This window comes from Haemaphysalis longicornis, unplaced genomic scaffold, assembly GCF_048455015.1.
Source record: "Haemaphysalis longicornis isolate Haplotype H1 unplaced genomic scaffold, Haemaphysalis longicornis Haplotype H1 scaffold_2, whole genome shotgun sequence".
Lineage (NCBI taxonomy): Eukaryota > Metazoa > Arthropoda > Arachnida > Ixodida > Ixodidae > Haemaphysalis > Haemaphysalis longicornis.
This window is the reverse complement of record NW_027526295.1, coordinates 158,230,540-158,247,983: the sequence shown is the minus strand read 5'-3', so window position 1 is coordinate 158,247,983 and position 17,444 is coordinate 158,230,540. Positions and strand designations below refer to the sequence as shown.

General features: G+C 46.8%; 1 protein-coding gene across 1 annotated transcript in view; it reads right to left on the bottom strand.

The window, feature by feature from the left end:
* The window catches only part of LOC144168385 (alkaline phosphatase-like), a 112,795-nt gene that overhangs the window by 31,415 nt on the left and 63,936 nt on the right, over window positions 1-17,444 (bottom strand). The window contains exons 5-8 of the mRNA XM_077697385.1: window positions 13,266-13,342; window positions 12,575-12,715; window positions 10,934-11,125; window positions 3,112-3,222 (exon numbers count right to left, since the gene is read on the bottom strand). Of these exons, the coding sequence (XP_077553511.1) occupies window positions 3,112-3,222; window positions 10,934-11,125; window positions 12,575-12,715; window positions 13,266-13,342 (521 nt within the window). The remainder of the gene's footprint in view (window positions 1-3,111; window positions 3,223-10,933; window positions 11,126-12,574; window positions 12,716-13,265; window positions 13,343-17,444) is intronic.

Below are 17,444 nucleotides of genomic sequence, written 5' to 3'. Positions count from 1 at the left end.
CTTAGTAAAGCAATAGGGCGGTAAGAGTTGATGTCGATTGGAGGTTTTCCTGGTTTAAGGACCGGAACTAGGCGACCAAGTTTCCAGCTTGCTTCACGCGGTCTATCTCCCACGACTTGTTGTAGAAGGTAAGCAGTTGCCGGAGGGCGTTACCGCCGAGATGTCGCAAAGCTGAGTATGTTACGCCATCAGCGCCTGGCGAAGACAGATTAACGGACGCTAACGCTGAGGTTAGCTCGTGCATGGTGAATAATTCATCCATGAGCGTAGCATTCGTAGTGGAGAGCCAATCGGTCAGGACTTCTGAAATCACTGCAGAGCTGAGGGGAGCGGTAACATTGGCGCAAAATTCGTCAGCTACGTCCGGTTCACTGACGCCACGCTGGAGAGCTATTGATGAGAACGGATGAGCTTGACTCGGTGTTGCTCTCAGGCTGAGAAAAACTTGCCAAATGCAAGTCAGCGGTTTGCGGGAATCAAAGTTGGAAGAAAATTCTCTCCAACGCTGTTTTGCAAGCTTATTCAAGTGCTTCTGAATGCGTTTCTGGGCATGTCTTGAAGCTCGAATGTCATCTGGTGACAGCGTTTTTCTCGCGCGGTGCTCTGCTCTCCTGCGAATAGCGCGAAGGCGTTGTATTTTGGAGTCAGTGCAGGCGGAAGGGGTAGCGGGGCAGAGGGTGGTGGAGCTATTCGTTTAAGCTTGTGGAAAGTCTTGTATCCAGTGCTCTAGTGCTTGGGCAGAAAAGTCAGTGGGGGAAGGGAGTTGTGTGTGGGTATGGAAGCTGTCCCAATTGGTGAGTTCCCGCAAGGAGCACCTTGAGTATTCATGGTGACGGTATTGGCGACACCGCGGACCCCGGGCCCCCACACATAAGCTGTGCCCAACCGTGGCAATGTGTTTATAAATGGAGAAACCACAAACGGTGGCTGTCGGAGCCCTGGTGAAGCTCCGGCGGATGGGCGCCGTCTGTTTACCAGGCAGAGAGATTCGGGACCTCGGCATCTTCAGCTATGAGGGTAAGGCTGTAGAAGAAAGTACCCCCGTCTCCTGCTTTTTTCTATGTCATATGGTAAACCGAAAATCACCTCTCCCTCCCCTACCCCAAGCATGACCAGACCCTAAAAAGGGTCCGCACCGAAGGTTCATTTCCCCTCTTGCCGACAATTTCTTTCCCAAAGCCAGATAACTCCCCGTTTTTGGATAGTTGAATCTGTCGACGAACCAAATACAGTTTGATTTGTCGACAAATCGAATTGACAAACTCGCTGTAGCCTCCCACCATGCGCTGGCGCCCCTCCCGGTAGGAAGCAACAACTTAGCGGTGACTCCACACGAATACATGTCCCAATCCCACCAGTCCTTACCTTATCTTCCTCACCCAACAACCTTCCGTCCGCGCATACTGTACCCAGACTGGCTCGCTTTACCACATGGTGCGGCCATGCTAACGCAACCCAGATTTAAACCCACTTCGGCGGGCTTTCATGGGCATCCCATACTCGAATGCGCAGCTCGACCTGGTGACCCTAGCGAGGACAGCCAGTCGAAGCCAAGGGATGCCGGACTAAGGATGCCTCTCACTGGGTGAGGCCCATAACATCAGCCTCTACTCGACAAATAAAAAAATATTCTCTACCTCTCTTACTTCCCTAGAATTTTTCTGTACGTTTGAACGCGCAAAAAATAGTGTGCCACAGTCACACAGCCGGCTCGCTGCCACATCCAAAATAGAGAACAGAAAGGCAAAGTAAACAGATGCGGAAAACAAACTGCCGCCTCAAAAAATCTACCTGCTACAGCTCCAGAGCCGAAATGAGAACTAGCAAACGACTTTCGCCACTGCGGGAGAATAGACGAAAGCGTAAAGCAGTGCTATCCTGTCGGCCTCTCCGGAGGAAGATTAACACAAGATATCGGACAGAGCCCATGGGTCCCCATCATCTTTTAAAATTATTTGTCCAGACAGGCCCGTGTCTTAGCTATGATCGTTTTCGTGTGTGCGAGTCTGATCAGTGAAGTTGAGTTTGATTCGACATGAACTGGCCAAGATGTGACCATTTGTTCAATAAACTGAGCGGAATAGCTAGTGCCATGATGTCGTCGGCTTCAGCAACGGACGCCTTGTTAGAAAGATCGCCTCCGCGGAAGGTAAAGAAATATACCAGCAGGAAGACGCGGTCACAAAATCTGAATGCACCGGACGGACTAAGGTGCAAAGCAAATGACATTTGAATTCAGCGAAACCTAACGATAACGCTGGACGAGTGAAGATGGAGCGGGTTCTAGTGCTTTTACGTTGAAGGGACCAAAAAGATTACGGATATCTCAAAGAGCGATGTTGGAAGAATCCTCGTTTAGCTCACCCCTGTAGCTGCCGTTACGGTGACTTGACACCGCCATGCATAAAATTATCATCACGGAGCTGCGGTAGTCCTACCCGGGAAACCGGATGATCAATATAATCAAAAAAGTTTTCTTCACGACACACTTTTGATACAAGATTTAGTTGACCTAATGCTTCACTGTAACCAACTTTAATAGTCGCCTATTCATCAAAACACTTTCTTGGCACTCTTTGCCCTAGTTGGCCTCGCGTCATTAACGTTCCAACATCATCATCGGCATCAGTTGACCCAATGCAAACATCCTTGAAAATAGTACCGGAGTACATGAGCGGGCCATTTCATTGCCAATCCTTCTCAATATTGCAATTGTCGGATTCGCGCACTAACTACCCCAGGTCGAAGGCATACACTTCACCATGTACGTGATGTTTTGGTCTGGGCAGAAGCAAATGAACGTAAAACGATATCCAGAGCAGTCGAAGAACTACAGAAAGCCTTTGACAAATTGATCCAGTACCTTCTGTAAACCAAAATGCAGCTTTCAGCTGACAAGATTCAGTATATCCTGCGCACAGTTGAGCATTTGTGGTCATGCTATTGGAAGATCAATTACTGGCTAGTTCGCCATTCATGGCATATATACCTCTTAAAAGGAACCGTTAAAAGGGGAACTATTATATATCATGTTTATAATAAATAACATGTTTATAACATGTAACATATTACATGTTATAGACAGTGTGGAGTGATTCTGAAGGTACTTACTTGTCTCCGCTTCTGTAACGTTTCTGAGTTTTCTTGCACCTTGGGGTCCTACACCGTAGGAAAGCACCGTGTACGTAACGTTGATCGAGCCGCTGGTGTTTCCAGCTATACCTGAAAGAGCAAAAAACAAACGATCATTCTTAAGGTTTAGAATCTAAGGAAGTGTTTCAGATGTAAAACGTTTTGTGCGCGGTAATTTTAGTTGAAAGTTACCGCGCACAAAACGTTTTACGGTCCCTCACGGTCCCTTTTTCAGACACGCACAAGACACCCATCCATAATTTAATTCCACCATGGCATCTACATCCTATATCATGCGACCTATCATTCACATTAGTAGAAAAAAATAGGGTACCCAGGAGTGCAATTCTGCAGCACTTCCTGTTCCTGCAGGACAAGTACAGGTGCGCAGAATTCTATAGCGACGCGTCGAAAACTGGTTTTACTGTATCTTGTGCAGCGCACGGACCAAATTTTACCGTAACTAAGACAATGAATTTTCATAGCAGTATTTACACAGCAGAAGCCTATGGCATTTTACTCGTTTCAAACCACATCCTCGAACATAAAATTCCAAAGTCCATCATCTACACAGATTCTCTAAGCGTTGTACAGGCACTGTCATCCGGAAAATCATCTAAAAACTATGTGATCAATGCTCTTTTTAAGGTACTAGTGACTGCATATGCCTCAAATCTTCAAATAACTATATGCTGGGTACCAGGTCACTGTGGGATCCCTGGCAATGAGACTGCTGATCAAATGGCTCGTGCTGCTGCTCTCATGACCACAGTTGACATAACAACAGTACCTTACACTGACCTAAAGACACACATCAGACGACAGCTTCGTAACACATGGCAATTACGCTGGAGTCAACAAAAAGACAACAAACTACACGTAATAAAACCACAACTGGGACGCTACATAACTGACTCACACAACAGATACACTGAAGTCGCCCTGGCTAGGCTGCGGATAGGCCACACACATGCGACGCACTCCCACCTGCTCACTGGAACTTCGGGACCCACGTGTAGCAGGTGTGGAAAGGGCCTATCCGTAGTCCACATACTAATCACATGCAAGACACTTGACACAACACGACACAAACATTTCCCTGAATTATGCAGACGACACATTCCTTTGCACCCATCATACTTTTTAGCCGACGAACCAATGTTTTCTAGTCAACGTGTTTTTAAGTTTTTAGCTGAGGTAAACTTTCTGCAGCTCTTGTCATATCACGTATAATCACCCTGGCCCTATACACCAGCCATCTCCATTGCCTTTTGTTTTGCATCACCTTTACTTTTAGTCACATGTTTTAGTACTTACGGTCTGATCAAAACTCAATAACTTCTTTGGCGCTCTTTGCCCATAGTGGGCCTTGCGCCAATAAAGCCCAACCATCATCAATTTTAGTTGAAAGAAAATAATCCGTTGGGGTGAATATATGTTACACCAGAATGTGCACAATAACTGCGCTTTGAAATAGGGTATCTTGAAAACAAAATACTTCTGGGCAATGGAGCGAATATAGCGGTTCGCTCGAAAACGATGATTATCATATGTTGCGTGGGGCTTCATATAGCAGCACCCACTTGAAATTTTCACAGAAAATTTGTAGTACACGTTTGAGAGACGGTGGGATTTCCACATTCTGCAAAAAATCGCTGTTCGTGTTACAGTAGTTATCCAGTCAAAAATGATTTCCTTGACCGGAACAAAGTTATTTTGCAGAATGATGATGAGTTGGTATAGTTGGTTCATAGTGAGATGGAGAGAGAGAAAAAACGTTTAATGAAAGCTCAAGATGTCAGCCCCACTAACGGTAGGGCTAGCTACTCCATATGGGGGTGAATACAGTGACTTGACAAGGGAATATAGAAGGAGAGGAAAAAAATTAAGCAAAAAAAGGGGAGAGGGGAGATGTACGCATGTATAAAATGTATATGTCCAAAGGGTTCACAGCACCTCGTGTGCCCTGCTTCCGCAAGACAAGTAAGCAGTTTTTGTTCCCGGCACCGCCCCGTCATGATTTCGCCAGGGCCCAAGTGTGAGAGTTCTAGGGCACCGTCATGACGGAGTCACACGAGTGCCTTCGATACTGTTGCCCATTGGCTAGCATATCGCGGGAAGCGGCTTAAAATGTGCCTGATGTTGTCAGTATACTAGTAGACCACAGTGTACACAGTGGCGACTCTACCCAGCTCGGGCGTATGCAACGTTAAGTCGCAGCCGGTGTAGCACGCCTTCAGTGCGCTTTGGCAGACTCCGTGGATGCTGGAAATCGCACTTCTCAGGAGACAGAAGCATCCCGCAGCTGTTGGGGTATTTTTTCTATGGCGAACAGAGCCTTCTGAACTTTTGCTGGTATGTTTCTGCGGTTTCTACTCGAAGCCCTGATGCAGCTGTCGTCAGCATACAGCTAGATGTCAACTCCCTGAGGTAATACCACTGTGATGCGGCTGAGGCCTATGCTGAACGATGTAGGGCTCAGAACATAGCCTTGTGGGACACCTTGCTTGATGGTATGCCGCGTCGTGTCACCGTCTTTGGTTGTCATATAGACCCTCGTTTAGCTAATCACTGAGCCAGGCCTCGGAGTTCTACGAACGCCACCTCCCTTCGAATAGCTTCGTGGGAAACACTGTCAAATGCTACCTTTATATCCAGGAAGACAGCAATGGTGAATCTTTTAGCAGCCCTTTGCGCACGAATATCTGTTACCAGGGCGATCACATTGTCAATGCTGCTCCTTCTCTGCCTGAATCCTTACATCTCTGGTGGGTAGACATTCCTGTTCTCGAGGTCCCAGGCAAACCGCCGTAGTACCATTCTGATATTATCTTTTCAATGCAGCGTAATAGAGCATGTCGGTAAGAGTTTATATCTGTGGGGAATTTTCCTGTCTTGAGAACCGGTACCAGGCGAGAAATTTTGCTTCTAGCCTCAACACAGCCTGTCCGCCACGATGTGTTATATATACGTGTACTGAGCAACTATTGAGATGTCTCAGAGCCGAATAGCTAACTCCATCAGACCAAGGATAGGAAGACAAATTAACAGATGTTAACGCTGCAGATAGCTCATTGACGGTAAAGGGCTCATCCATCATAACAGCATTCGTGGTAAGAAGCCACTCAGTCAACTGCCCGTAAATCAGAGAAGGGCTCTGTGGAGCGCTGACTTTACACAAAATTCTTCCGCAACATCTACTTCACTGACTCCTCGCTTGAGGGCTACTGAATAAAATGGGTGGATCTGAATGGTTGGGCTCTCAGGCTGCGGAACACCTGTAATATGCGTGCCAGTGGCTTATGCGTGCCAGTGGCTTTCGTGGGCCTAATCTTGGACAAAACTGAGCCCAGTGGTTTCTGGCAAGCTTGGTCATGTACTTCTGAACGCGCTCAGCGTGCGCCTGGTAGCTTGTATGTCATCTGGCAGCAGGGCTTTGTAGCGTAAGCTACACTGGCCGAGGTTGAGCAGTTTCGCGTGTACCTTGAAGGGCCGTGCTGCGCAAGCGCGAGGAGCATTGAATTGGCTTGGGTAGGATTTGGATTGGATTGGATTAGCTTGGATTGGATTGTATTGGATTGAATCCAATTCAATTGTAGTACGGGGGTGCAGAGAATTGGGTCTGCACATTCGCCGGTCTGCGCATTCTAGAGTAGTGACGCATTCCAGAGCAGTCTGCCATAGCCGCGGCAGCCGCACCGGCGCCGGCGCGTGCCCAGCTGTGCGCCTCCGTTTCGCAGTACCCAAGTCTGACGGTGCGCCGGAGCCGCTTGATAGCCGTTTCGCGTGGCTCCTGGAGAGCCGTGCTGCGCATGCGCGAGGAGCAGTGACTGGACTGAACTGAACCGGACCGGACCGGACCGGACTGGACTGGACTGGACTGGACTGGACTAGACTGGACTGGATTGGATTGGATTGACTTGACTGGACTGGACTGGACTGGATTGAATTCGATTGGATTGGAAGTCGTTTTGGCAGCAGTAAGCATGCTAATCAGCTAATCCTAGACAATTAGGTAACCTAAGAATAACTAACTGATCCTTAGCTAACGCTACGTATATCCTGGCATAGCCGAGCTAAGCAACTGCTAATTTTTGTGGCCCGGCGCTCGGCTTTCTGGCAAATAGCGCGAAGATGTTTATAGTCCCCATCAAACATGGACCATGTCCTTGGCAGTAGACTTTACTGTGTTGACGCTGATTTGGCCCTACCAATGACAACTGTGAAGCCCCCGCTTGTTCATGAGACACGGGTTGGCCTTCTCTATAACCATCAAATAACTTCTTTTCTGGCGCTCTTTGCCCTCGTTGGCCTTGCGCCATTAAGCACCAACCATCATCATGAAGACACGGGACACCGCTCGTCCCGTGTGCTCGTCGTCTCTTTCCCTGCGCTGTATATCATGGTTCCAAACCAACTGGGCCAAATTTCTTTTTTGCCAGCAGTATCATCATCTAATAGGTTTTGGAAAGTACCCTAGTTCACACAGTATGCTTTCCACTTCGAGGGTCCTCCACGAGTTACTTCTGTTATTGTATGATATGTGGGCGCGTAGACGCTACCAAAACTTTCAATATCGGAACGCCAGGACACGGATGGCAGCAGGGAATCAGAGAATATAGTAACATCCAACACACTGAAATTCTGCCTCGGAAAAAGGTGGGGCGTCCACGGTTTAACACGTTCAGGCCCGATTCGCCGGCAACACGGAGTAGACTGCTTCCGCTTGGCGTAGTCTTTGTACTGCCCCAAGCTGGATCGTGTGCGTTGTAGTCACCTAATGGGCGAGTGTGGGGGAGGTGTACAGGCCAAAATGTTTTCCAAGAGCTTCGTGGTTTTTCGGTGGGATGTACCCAGTTGTTATGGCGAAGGCTTCACGGTCATGTTATATTGTTGCAGCGATGTATTCGTTAGATACGTCCTGGGCGACACTGGAAAGCACGAAGGTAAAGTTCTGACGAATTCCGAGTAGCAGTCCGCTCTCTGGGCGGAGCTCGTTGAAGACTGATGGAGTGCGTACCCCGACATATGAAGTTTGTTGCAAGCGCACCAGTGCGAAAGTGACGATATTGCTCTCTGGAGAGCAGAACAGCGTGCAGTGTTCGAAATGTTTTTAGATATTTTGACGTCGTCAGCATATAAGAGAAAATTGCAATCCTTAACACCGGCGAAGCATCGTTTATAAAAATTGAAAAGAGAAGTGGCCCGAGTATAGAACCCTAAGAGATACCACTGGTGGCCTCATAGCAAAGTGAGGACTGCCCATTTACACTCACAAAACATGACCTTTCACATAAATAATTGCATAAGAGGCAGGTAAGGGATGGGTGTATATCGGGTTGAGACAGTTTGTTAAATAACAGATCGTGGCAGACGTCATCAAAAGCCTTACTTAAATCAAATTAAACGACATCAAGTTGGCCTCTCCCCTGCACAGATGCCGAGGCGTGCAGCATGAAATTGACAAGATTGGATGTGGTCGATCGCCCCGTTAAAAAGTTATGTTGCTCAGGTATCAATATGTGTTTTATACGGAACGTGAGTAGCATATGCAATACTGTCTCAAAGAGCTTGGAAGCAGCGCATAGAATAGAGAATGGCCGGTAGTTCGTGGGATTGAATAGTGACCGTAACTTAAAAAGTGGAACAATTCGCGCAGTCTTCCAGCGAGAGGGAAATTGGCCAGTTTTGAGGGAGGTTTGAAATATACACGTCAACACAGGTATAAGGAGATCACCAAAAGCCTTAAGTACTGCAGAGGGAATGCCGTCAGGGCCGCACGAGAGTGACGCCTTCATTCTCTTTAGAGCTTTTGAGACAAGACTGCCTGATATTACCATTTCTGAGCAATTATAGTTCCGGAGATACCTGAGGGGGACCAGCTACACTTTTCTTGCCGTATGCGGAACGGAATTGTTCCGCAAAAGCATTAGAAATGTCAGATATGCTCTCTCCCTTATCATCGAGGAGGTTAATACTTCCTAAAGAATTTTTAGATGTTTCTGAACGGACGTGGCCCGAGAAAGCTCTCGCGTCCCCTGTTGCGTCAGCTTCAACTGCGGAAATGTAATTGTACATAGTCACGTTTAAGCAGATATTTACAGTGAGACCTGAGTTGACGAAATTCACTTTTCCACTTTTCCTGCCCCGTATTCTAACCCTCTCTGTGAACTCGATCTTTCCTTCCAAGGGCCCTTTTTAGTTCGGCCGAAAACCAATATGGAAAATTGCCTTTCTTTTCCGTTACTTTAGGCACAAATCTGCTGAAGACGCCGTGTAAAACTTCGGTGAAAAAATCAGCCTGCTCGTCAGTGTCATTGAGGTTGGCTACTGGCGACCAGTCAGTGTCACTGAGAAAAAGGAAATAAACCAATGTAGTCCCCACGAGCGAAATTGTAACCCCTGTTTAGTGGTGTGCGAACAGGAAGACGGTGATGAATGACAGGTACGTTACCCGGAGAAATGACTAGAGGAGGTTGAAATGTATGAGGCTTTACCCGTTCAGTGGAGCTGTGTGAAACATCGGCGGGTTCTAGGTTAGTCAGACACAAGTCTAAAACATTCCCACATGAATTCTTAATGAAGTTACACTGCTGTAATGAGGTAAAGGAAACAAAATCGAGTATGGTGTCACACTTCTGAAGTATGGGAAGGTGCGACTGGTTGATCACCTGAGTGTCCCATGAAATCCTGGGGATGTTGAAATCCCCAGTGATCAGGAATTTGTGATTACTGTTAGGTGTTGCAATATTTTCAATAGAGTTTAGGGTTTGTTTAAAGTTAGACGGATGAATCTCGGGTGATATGTGATGCGTACATAGCAAGAGATAATTCGCCCCGAGAACATAGTACCTCTAACAAAATTGCCTCAGCGTATTCTTCAAGGTCGATGCGGCACTTACACTATATCGAATCGTGAAGGGCAATAAGCACACCACCACCATTTCCCGTGCGAAGGATCACGGTCACGCCGCAAAACTTGATAATTTGGAGGGAAAAGGGAAGTCAAATTAATCTCAGGGCACTACCAAGTATCTATCAAAATGATAACAGGAAAACATGACGAAACAACATTAGAAAAAAGCTCAGCTGATTAAGCGCGAAGCCCACAGACATTTTGGTAAAAAAAAATCAAAGCCGTAATTACTTGCCATCAGGAGGCTGAATTCTCTGCATGGATCATTTTGGCATGCAGCTCTCCACGGAAAGGTTTAAACAAACAGCGCCTAGGTCAGAGCGCAGGGTCGCTAAGCCGCTCGAAACCAGCGTCGTCGACGGCAACGTAAAAAAAGGCATACGAGTCGTGTCGAGTTTTCAGCCGTTTGCACAGAAGCGGCGCAACTCCCAAAGCCGACAGGTGCGCAGAAACTAGGGCCGAGGTGGTCGTCGGGATCAACTTCGTCTCAAACACTGCTTTTTTGGGGTTGGGTTGGTCGACCTCCACCAGTCCAGTTTCTTGAGAGGCGCCCACCACCAACGGACACTTGTTGGTTCGTTGGTAATAACAATAATAATAATAGCAACAGTTACGCGTACCATCTATCAGCAGAGTAGGTGTGCTTTGCTTGTCAAAACAAATAACTTTCGCAATTCGAAGGCCGACGGAAGCGCGTCTTTTATGTTAAGAACACAATGATGTATTTCACAGCCAAATATGACATTCAGGGTTCAAAATCCTACAAAGAGCAAACCTGATATACTGAGCAAGGCACAAGAGTTCATGTTAGCAATTTGTTATTGTTAAAACTAAAAAGAATAATGCAGCTACAGACGAAATTGTAACGCAGAAGCAGATATTTACCGAAAATGTTGGTTCCCCGTGGCGGATATCCAGCAATAGTCATCGTGTGGGAGTGATCAGCCGTAACCAGGATAAGCGTTTCGTTCGAGCCCAAGGTCCGCGTGGTTTGGTTAACTGCCACTTCAAACTCAAGAGTCTCTTGCATTGCCAGCTTGGCGCGATTAATATGGTGGGCATGGTCAATACGTCCACCTAAAATGCAGCAACATCGCAAAAGTAAACTCAAATCCCAAAGTCATTCTCAAATAAACACCTCGCGGGTTAATTTATTTGCACGAAACTTTGCAGATATTTTTGCCTGACGCTCTTCTTTGAGCGGTGGCCAGAGGCGTGTGCAGCATGCGCGATGGTTTTTCGTACCTAAGGCGAAAGGTGTGCAAAAGTCAATTGAAGTTAGCTTAGTTTTATCATCAGAATCAATGATTTTTCAGGCCCGTTGTAAAGCCTGCAAAAGGTTGAAAAAGCCAAGTACTCAACTTCTGCAACAACACAGCTTGCAATCGAGTGCACGCAATCAAATATATTGAACATGTAGCGCTCTAAACAAGCAATATGTTTGTATAGTTCACGTGTATGCATGCATGGTACAGCTTACAGAAAAAGACTTTCCAAGCGCTGCATCGACTCTGCAGTCAGGCAAATAAACCCCAAAACCAAATGCTAATCATCTCATAAAATCAACAACGTCGGCGTATGGAGAAAATTTACGTTACTTTTTGCTGGGTTCTTGTGGCATCAGGAAGTCGCTGAGCAGCGCCGCTGTGGGAGTTCTCGACACTGACGTATACTAACCTTTTGTCCCGTATTATTACAGAACGAGCTCTACATTTTAAAACCACGCACATGTACATGCTTCACCGGCAAACAAAATACATCCACTCAAATATCCGTATGCAGACTGCGAATTGGCCACTCTTACGCAACAAATTCATACCTCCTAAACAACACACCTCCACACTTGGTGACAATTGTGTGGAACGGCTTTGAACCCGTGCTTCATGTTTTAAGTGTGCATTAGTACGCAAGACGGCACGACGAAGGCCACTCTGCCGCTCGCTATTTTATCAGACTAACCAATATTTAACAGCATAAGACTTTTGCTTTTCCTGCTGTTATGATATTGTTTAAGCTAATCTCTCGGGGCGCGTAATTTCGTACCCTCCCAGTATTGAGGAGGTTTGAAAGTTCTTTGCTTGAGAAGGAGTCCTTACTCGCAGAACATCAATGATGTTCCTGGTGCCTTTTACGCCTTCGCCATGGCCAACTTTGTCTACTATGACGAACATTTACACATTTTCCATTAGGGCCCTCTACACGCATATATAATAGTCTATGTTTACAGCGCTGTCATAAATAACTTTCTTGACGCTCTTTGCCCTAGTTTGCCTTGCGCATGTAAAGATCAACTATTGTAATCATACACCCATACGTAGAACTAATAATGGTGTAACCATTCACACAAATTTAACCACAAACACTACACACTGTACAACTACGCATGAGTTTTTCTATTCGGCACTAAACGCACTTGCGTCATGAATGCCAACAAATTACCTTCAGTATTTCATTGAGTTTGTCTACGTACCCATTTTATAAGCAGCGAACAACCATCCATTCGTTTTTACTCATTCATACACGTACCTTCTGCGAGGAGGACGAAGCCTTTGGGATTCTTGGAAAGAATTTCCACGGCGACTTTCACCATTTCGCCTAAATTTGGCTTCGTAGTGTTCTCCTGGCTTCGGTTTACCCAAAATGGCATGCTGCCGTGGTCAAAGAGACCTGAAACGTGTGAAAAAATGGTTGCTCGTGTTTGTAGAGTGTGTAAATTTATGCTGTCAACAGAAACTAGAATGAACCTGAGGCATTTCTACATTTGTCTACTTTTGTTCTGCTCTAATAGTGATGATCCTACGAAACAGATTGTTGTCACAATTTTATCCGGAGCGTGCCCACTAAATCTTCCGTTGTCTGCAGAAATAAAAAAAAAGCTATGTATTTTCAAGAGATTCGCCAATAGGGGGATGAGCAGCCTAGAAGCACTCCACATGGGCTTTGTCTTTTTCAACGTTTTGTCACATAATGTCTATGTTTATTCCGCTAGAAGTCATCACAACGTGTGCCCAAGGGTATTCGCTATAACAGGACATTGTTTTACAGGACATTGCTATAACAGGACATTGTTTTAGAAAATAGAACTATCAGTTTGCCCACAGAAGCAGATTTCCTCATACAAGGCGGGCCACCCCGCTAACCCATAGTCAAGGTTTCTGCGCACCGCGGTGGAACGGTGGCATCGAGGACCAGCTGCCTTCATCCCAGGGTGCCTTACAGACTTGCGAATTCCTTCCGCCGAAGATCGGAGTCACAACAAGAAGGGTGTCGAAGTTGAAGGTGAGCCCATCTCGCCTGAAGAAATTACGGAGAAAGCCGGCAGGCTTACGAGCAACCGCCGACGTAGCGCACGAGTCCTCTAACAAATAAGTGCAACTTCGGGGCTTCATCGCTAGCAAGGCGGCGCGCGTTCCGATTCTACGTGCTCAACAGCAGCTGCGCAAGAAAAAGTGGGTGCCACGGCAGCCGCAACTGCCCAAGGAGCACATCAAGATACGACCACGAACGGGACCAGATGTTACTAAAGGTTAGCCACGCAGGGTTACGCGACGGAGTGATCCGCGCCACTGGCCTCAACTGCCATGAGGCTGCGGAGGATCTTCTTCGCACTGACGCCATTAAAAAGACAGCGTACAGCGAGCGGAAAAATATAAGGCTGTAAAAGAACTGTGACTCGAAGAGAAGACCTACGTAGTCACCGCGTAAGCAGTACCCCCTGAAGACAGCGTCTAAGGGATTATCCATACCCTTATTTATGAATTCCCGCCCCGCCCGTGGCGCTCCCGACGCCCGCGGCGACGGCGGCTAAAACGAAGGGCACTCCAAATAGTGCTAAGTCTGGGGTGCGTGGTCCGCCTGGCACCCCCCGTACATCTGACGATGACATGGACATCGGATCGTTCTAGCCGGCATCGCAGCGAAGGGAACGGGCTGCGGCCTCTAGGTAAATAGAGAAGGTGAAAAAACCCCTCCGACAGTACAAGCCCCGAAAGACGACACATAAACATACACATACTCCAGTTGTTCGAAACTAAAAATAATGGCAACAGAAAATATCCTTCAATGGAACTGTAGAGCCTTCTTAAAAATCCCGATGATGGTTATAAAATTTTACAATCCAATCAACCAAGTGTTATGTTCCTAAAAAAAACGCATCTTAATAGCAAACAGACAAAGTTTCTAAGTAGTTACGTGGTATTTAGAAAGGACAGGGGTGGCTGCACACACTTCTCGGGCGGTGTGGCCATTGTCGGCTTGAAATTATTAGCATGTCGTGCCAACATCTTAAACACCGTCTTTGAGGCTGTAATTCCTACTATAATGTTTACTAGCTTAATAACTCTATGCTCCAGTTGCATACCTCCTGACTTACAGCTCTCGTGTTCTAATTTAAAGGGGCTGGTAGATCAGCTACCCGAACCATCCATTCCTGTAGGCGACCTTAATGCGCGAAAGTGTCTTCAGGCTCTTCCCGCACGGATGCCCGGGGTCGCCTTATTGAAATATTTCTAGCACACTCGGAAGTATGCCTATCCAACAAACAACAGCCTACACACCATAACGTAAGACACAACATTTATTCCCATCTTGTCGATTGTAGGCGTTAACGCCGACGCAACGCAGGCGATGAGGCGCGCCGTAGTGGAGGGCTCCGGATTAGGTTTGACCACCTGGGGATCTTTAACGTGCGACGAAATTTCGTACACACGGACGTTTTTGCTTTCGCCTCCATCAGATAGGCAGACGCCGCGGCCGGGAAATTGAACCCGCGACCTCGTGCTCAGCCGCAAACTCCTTAGCCACTGAGCCACCGCGGCGGATCTTTATTCACATATTGACTTGGCTGCTGGCTCTGCAATTCATTATCCATCTCTTGAGGGGGACGTTGATATAAACCCATAAAGTAGTCACAGTTTTTCTACCAGATTAACATACAAGGCAAATGCATAAACAGTTAACCTTTCCATAAAAGGTGTAATGAGGAAAGAGAAAATTGGAATACATTTTTAGAAACGTCTGAACTGCGCTACACGTCCATAAAAGCCCTAGACTTGGCAAAGGCTAGCCGACTCCTTACAGCGCACATCCTAAACGCCGCCGAAAAGCCCATTTCGCGAGCCTCCGGTGCGCCACACAAACCAAGGAGGCTCTGGTGGAATGACGACCGTAGGCGTGCTCCGGAAGTCTTGAACAAGGCGTGGGCACCCCACGGCACCCAACGGCACAGAACCTGATATCCTTTAAACGGGAGAAAACACTTGGGTAGCACGTGCGGCGTGAGGCAAAACGAGATTGTTGGCGCTCGGTATTGACATCCATGATCTCATACACAGGCACACACAAAGTATAGACATGAATACGTAAACTCATAGGACAATGGACACACCGCCTACTCCTGGTCAGCACCACAGGGGACACACTTAAATATCAGGCTGACACTGTTGTAAAACACTCCCATTACGTGTCCAGTTCTGCAGGCTACACAAAGACATTCCTGCAACACAAAACGTGCTCTAAAAAGAGGTCTTTACGCGATTATTATGAGTCTAACACACCTGACAACTTTTCACTTCATGAGCTCATGTTAGCGCTAAGCACTTGCAAGCCTTGATGCAACACTTGCACTTAAGCACTTGCAAGCATTGATGCAACACTTGTACTCAGATACACTTGAAACTGCTATGCGTTTACAAAATCATAGTGCCTTCGGGGCGCCTTCTGAGGTCTTGGAGTGAAGCCATTTATAAGGTCCTCTCACACCAATCTTATGGGGCCGACAAACAACTTTTTCTGCGCCTTTACACTGCCTTGGTAGGGTCTCGGCTTGACAATGGCAGTGTCGTGTATGAGTCGGTGACAAAAACAGCACTGAAAATGCTCGACCCAATGCTGCCTGCATCTTGGCCTTCGCCTCTCATGCGGCGCTTTCCGCACTAGCCCTGTCGAGAGTCTGTATGTCGAGTGTGACAAATGGTGCCTAGGGCATCAGCGTTAGTATCTTGACTTGCTGTAATCTAAAATCGTGTCTCTCATCAACCATCCTCTTAATCCTATCATGAACGATACATGAAACTTGCAACTCTGTTTAAATAGGCCGTCTATTTCCGTACCTTTCTCTCTCAGAGGGAGGGAGGAGGCTTCTGCACTCAATGTCCCCCTTTCAGACATGCACAGGACACCCATCTCTAATTTAATTCCACCATGGCATCTGCGTCCTATATCCTGCGACCTGTCATTCACGCAACTAGAAAAGATAGGGTACCCAGGAGTGCGATTTTCCAGCACTTCCTGTTCTTGCAGTACAAATACAGGTGCGCAGAATTCTTGAGCGACGCGGTGAAAACTGTTTCTAGTGTCTCTTGTGCAGCGCACGGACCAAATTCTAGCGTTAGTAAAACAATAAATTTTCATAGCAGTATTTACACGGCAGAAGCCTATGGCATCTTACTCGTTTCAAATCACATCATCAAACATAAAATTCCCAATCCATCGTGTACACAGCTTCTCTACGCTTTGTGCAGGCATTGTCATCAGGAAGGGCGCCTAAAAACTATGTGATCAATGTTATTTTAAAGGATATATTGACAGCATATGCTTCAAATTTAGAAATTACTATAAGCTTGGTACCAGGGAAGTGTGGGATCCCTGGCAGTGAGGCCGGGGTGCTGCTGGTGGCTGGTGCAGCTGCTCTCAAATGGCTGGTGCTGCTGCTCTCATGACCACAGTTGACATAACAACAGTACCGTTCACCGACCTAAAGACACACATCAGACGAGAGCTTCGTAACACATGGCAACTACACTGGAGTCCACAAACAGACAACAAACTCCACGTGATAAAGCCAGAATTGGGATGGTACACAACTGACTCACACAACAGATACACGGAAGTCGCCCTGGCTAGGCTGCGGATAGGCCACACACGTGGAACGCACTCCCACCTGCTCACTGGATCTTCGCGACCTATGTGTAGCAGGTGGGGAAGGGACCTATCCGTAGTCCACATACTAATAACACGCAAGCCACTTGACACAACACGACACAAACATTTTACTGAATTATACAGACGGCACATTCCACTGCACCCATCATACTTTTTGCTGACGAACCAATGTTTTCTAGTCAACGTTTTCTTAAATTTTTAGCTGAGGTAAAATTTCTGCAGCCCTTGTCATATCACGTGTAATCATCCTGGCCCTGTACACCAGCCATCTCCATTGTCTTTTGTTTTGCGTCACTTTTACTGCTGCTCCCAGGTTTTAGTATTTACGGACTCGTCAACCATTAAATAACTTGTTCTCTTGTGCTCTTTTCCCTTGTTAGCCTTGCGCCATTAAATACCAACCATCATCATCATCACTGTATCTCCAAGACCCATGTGTAGCAGGAGTTGGGTA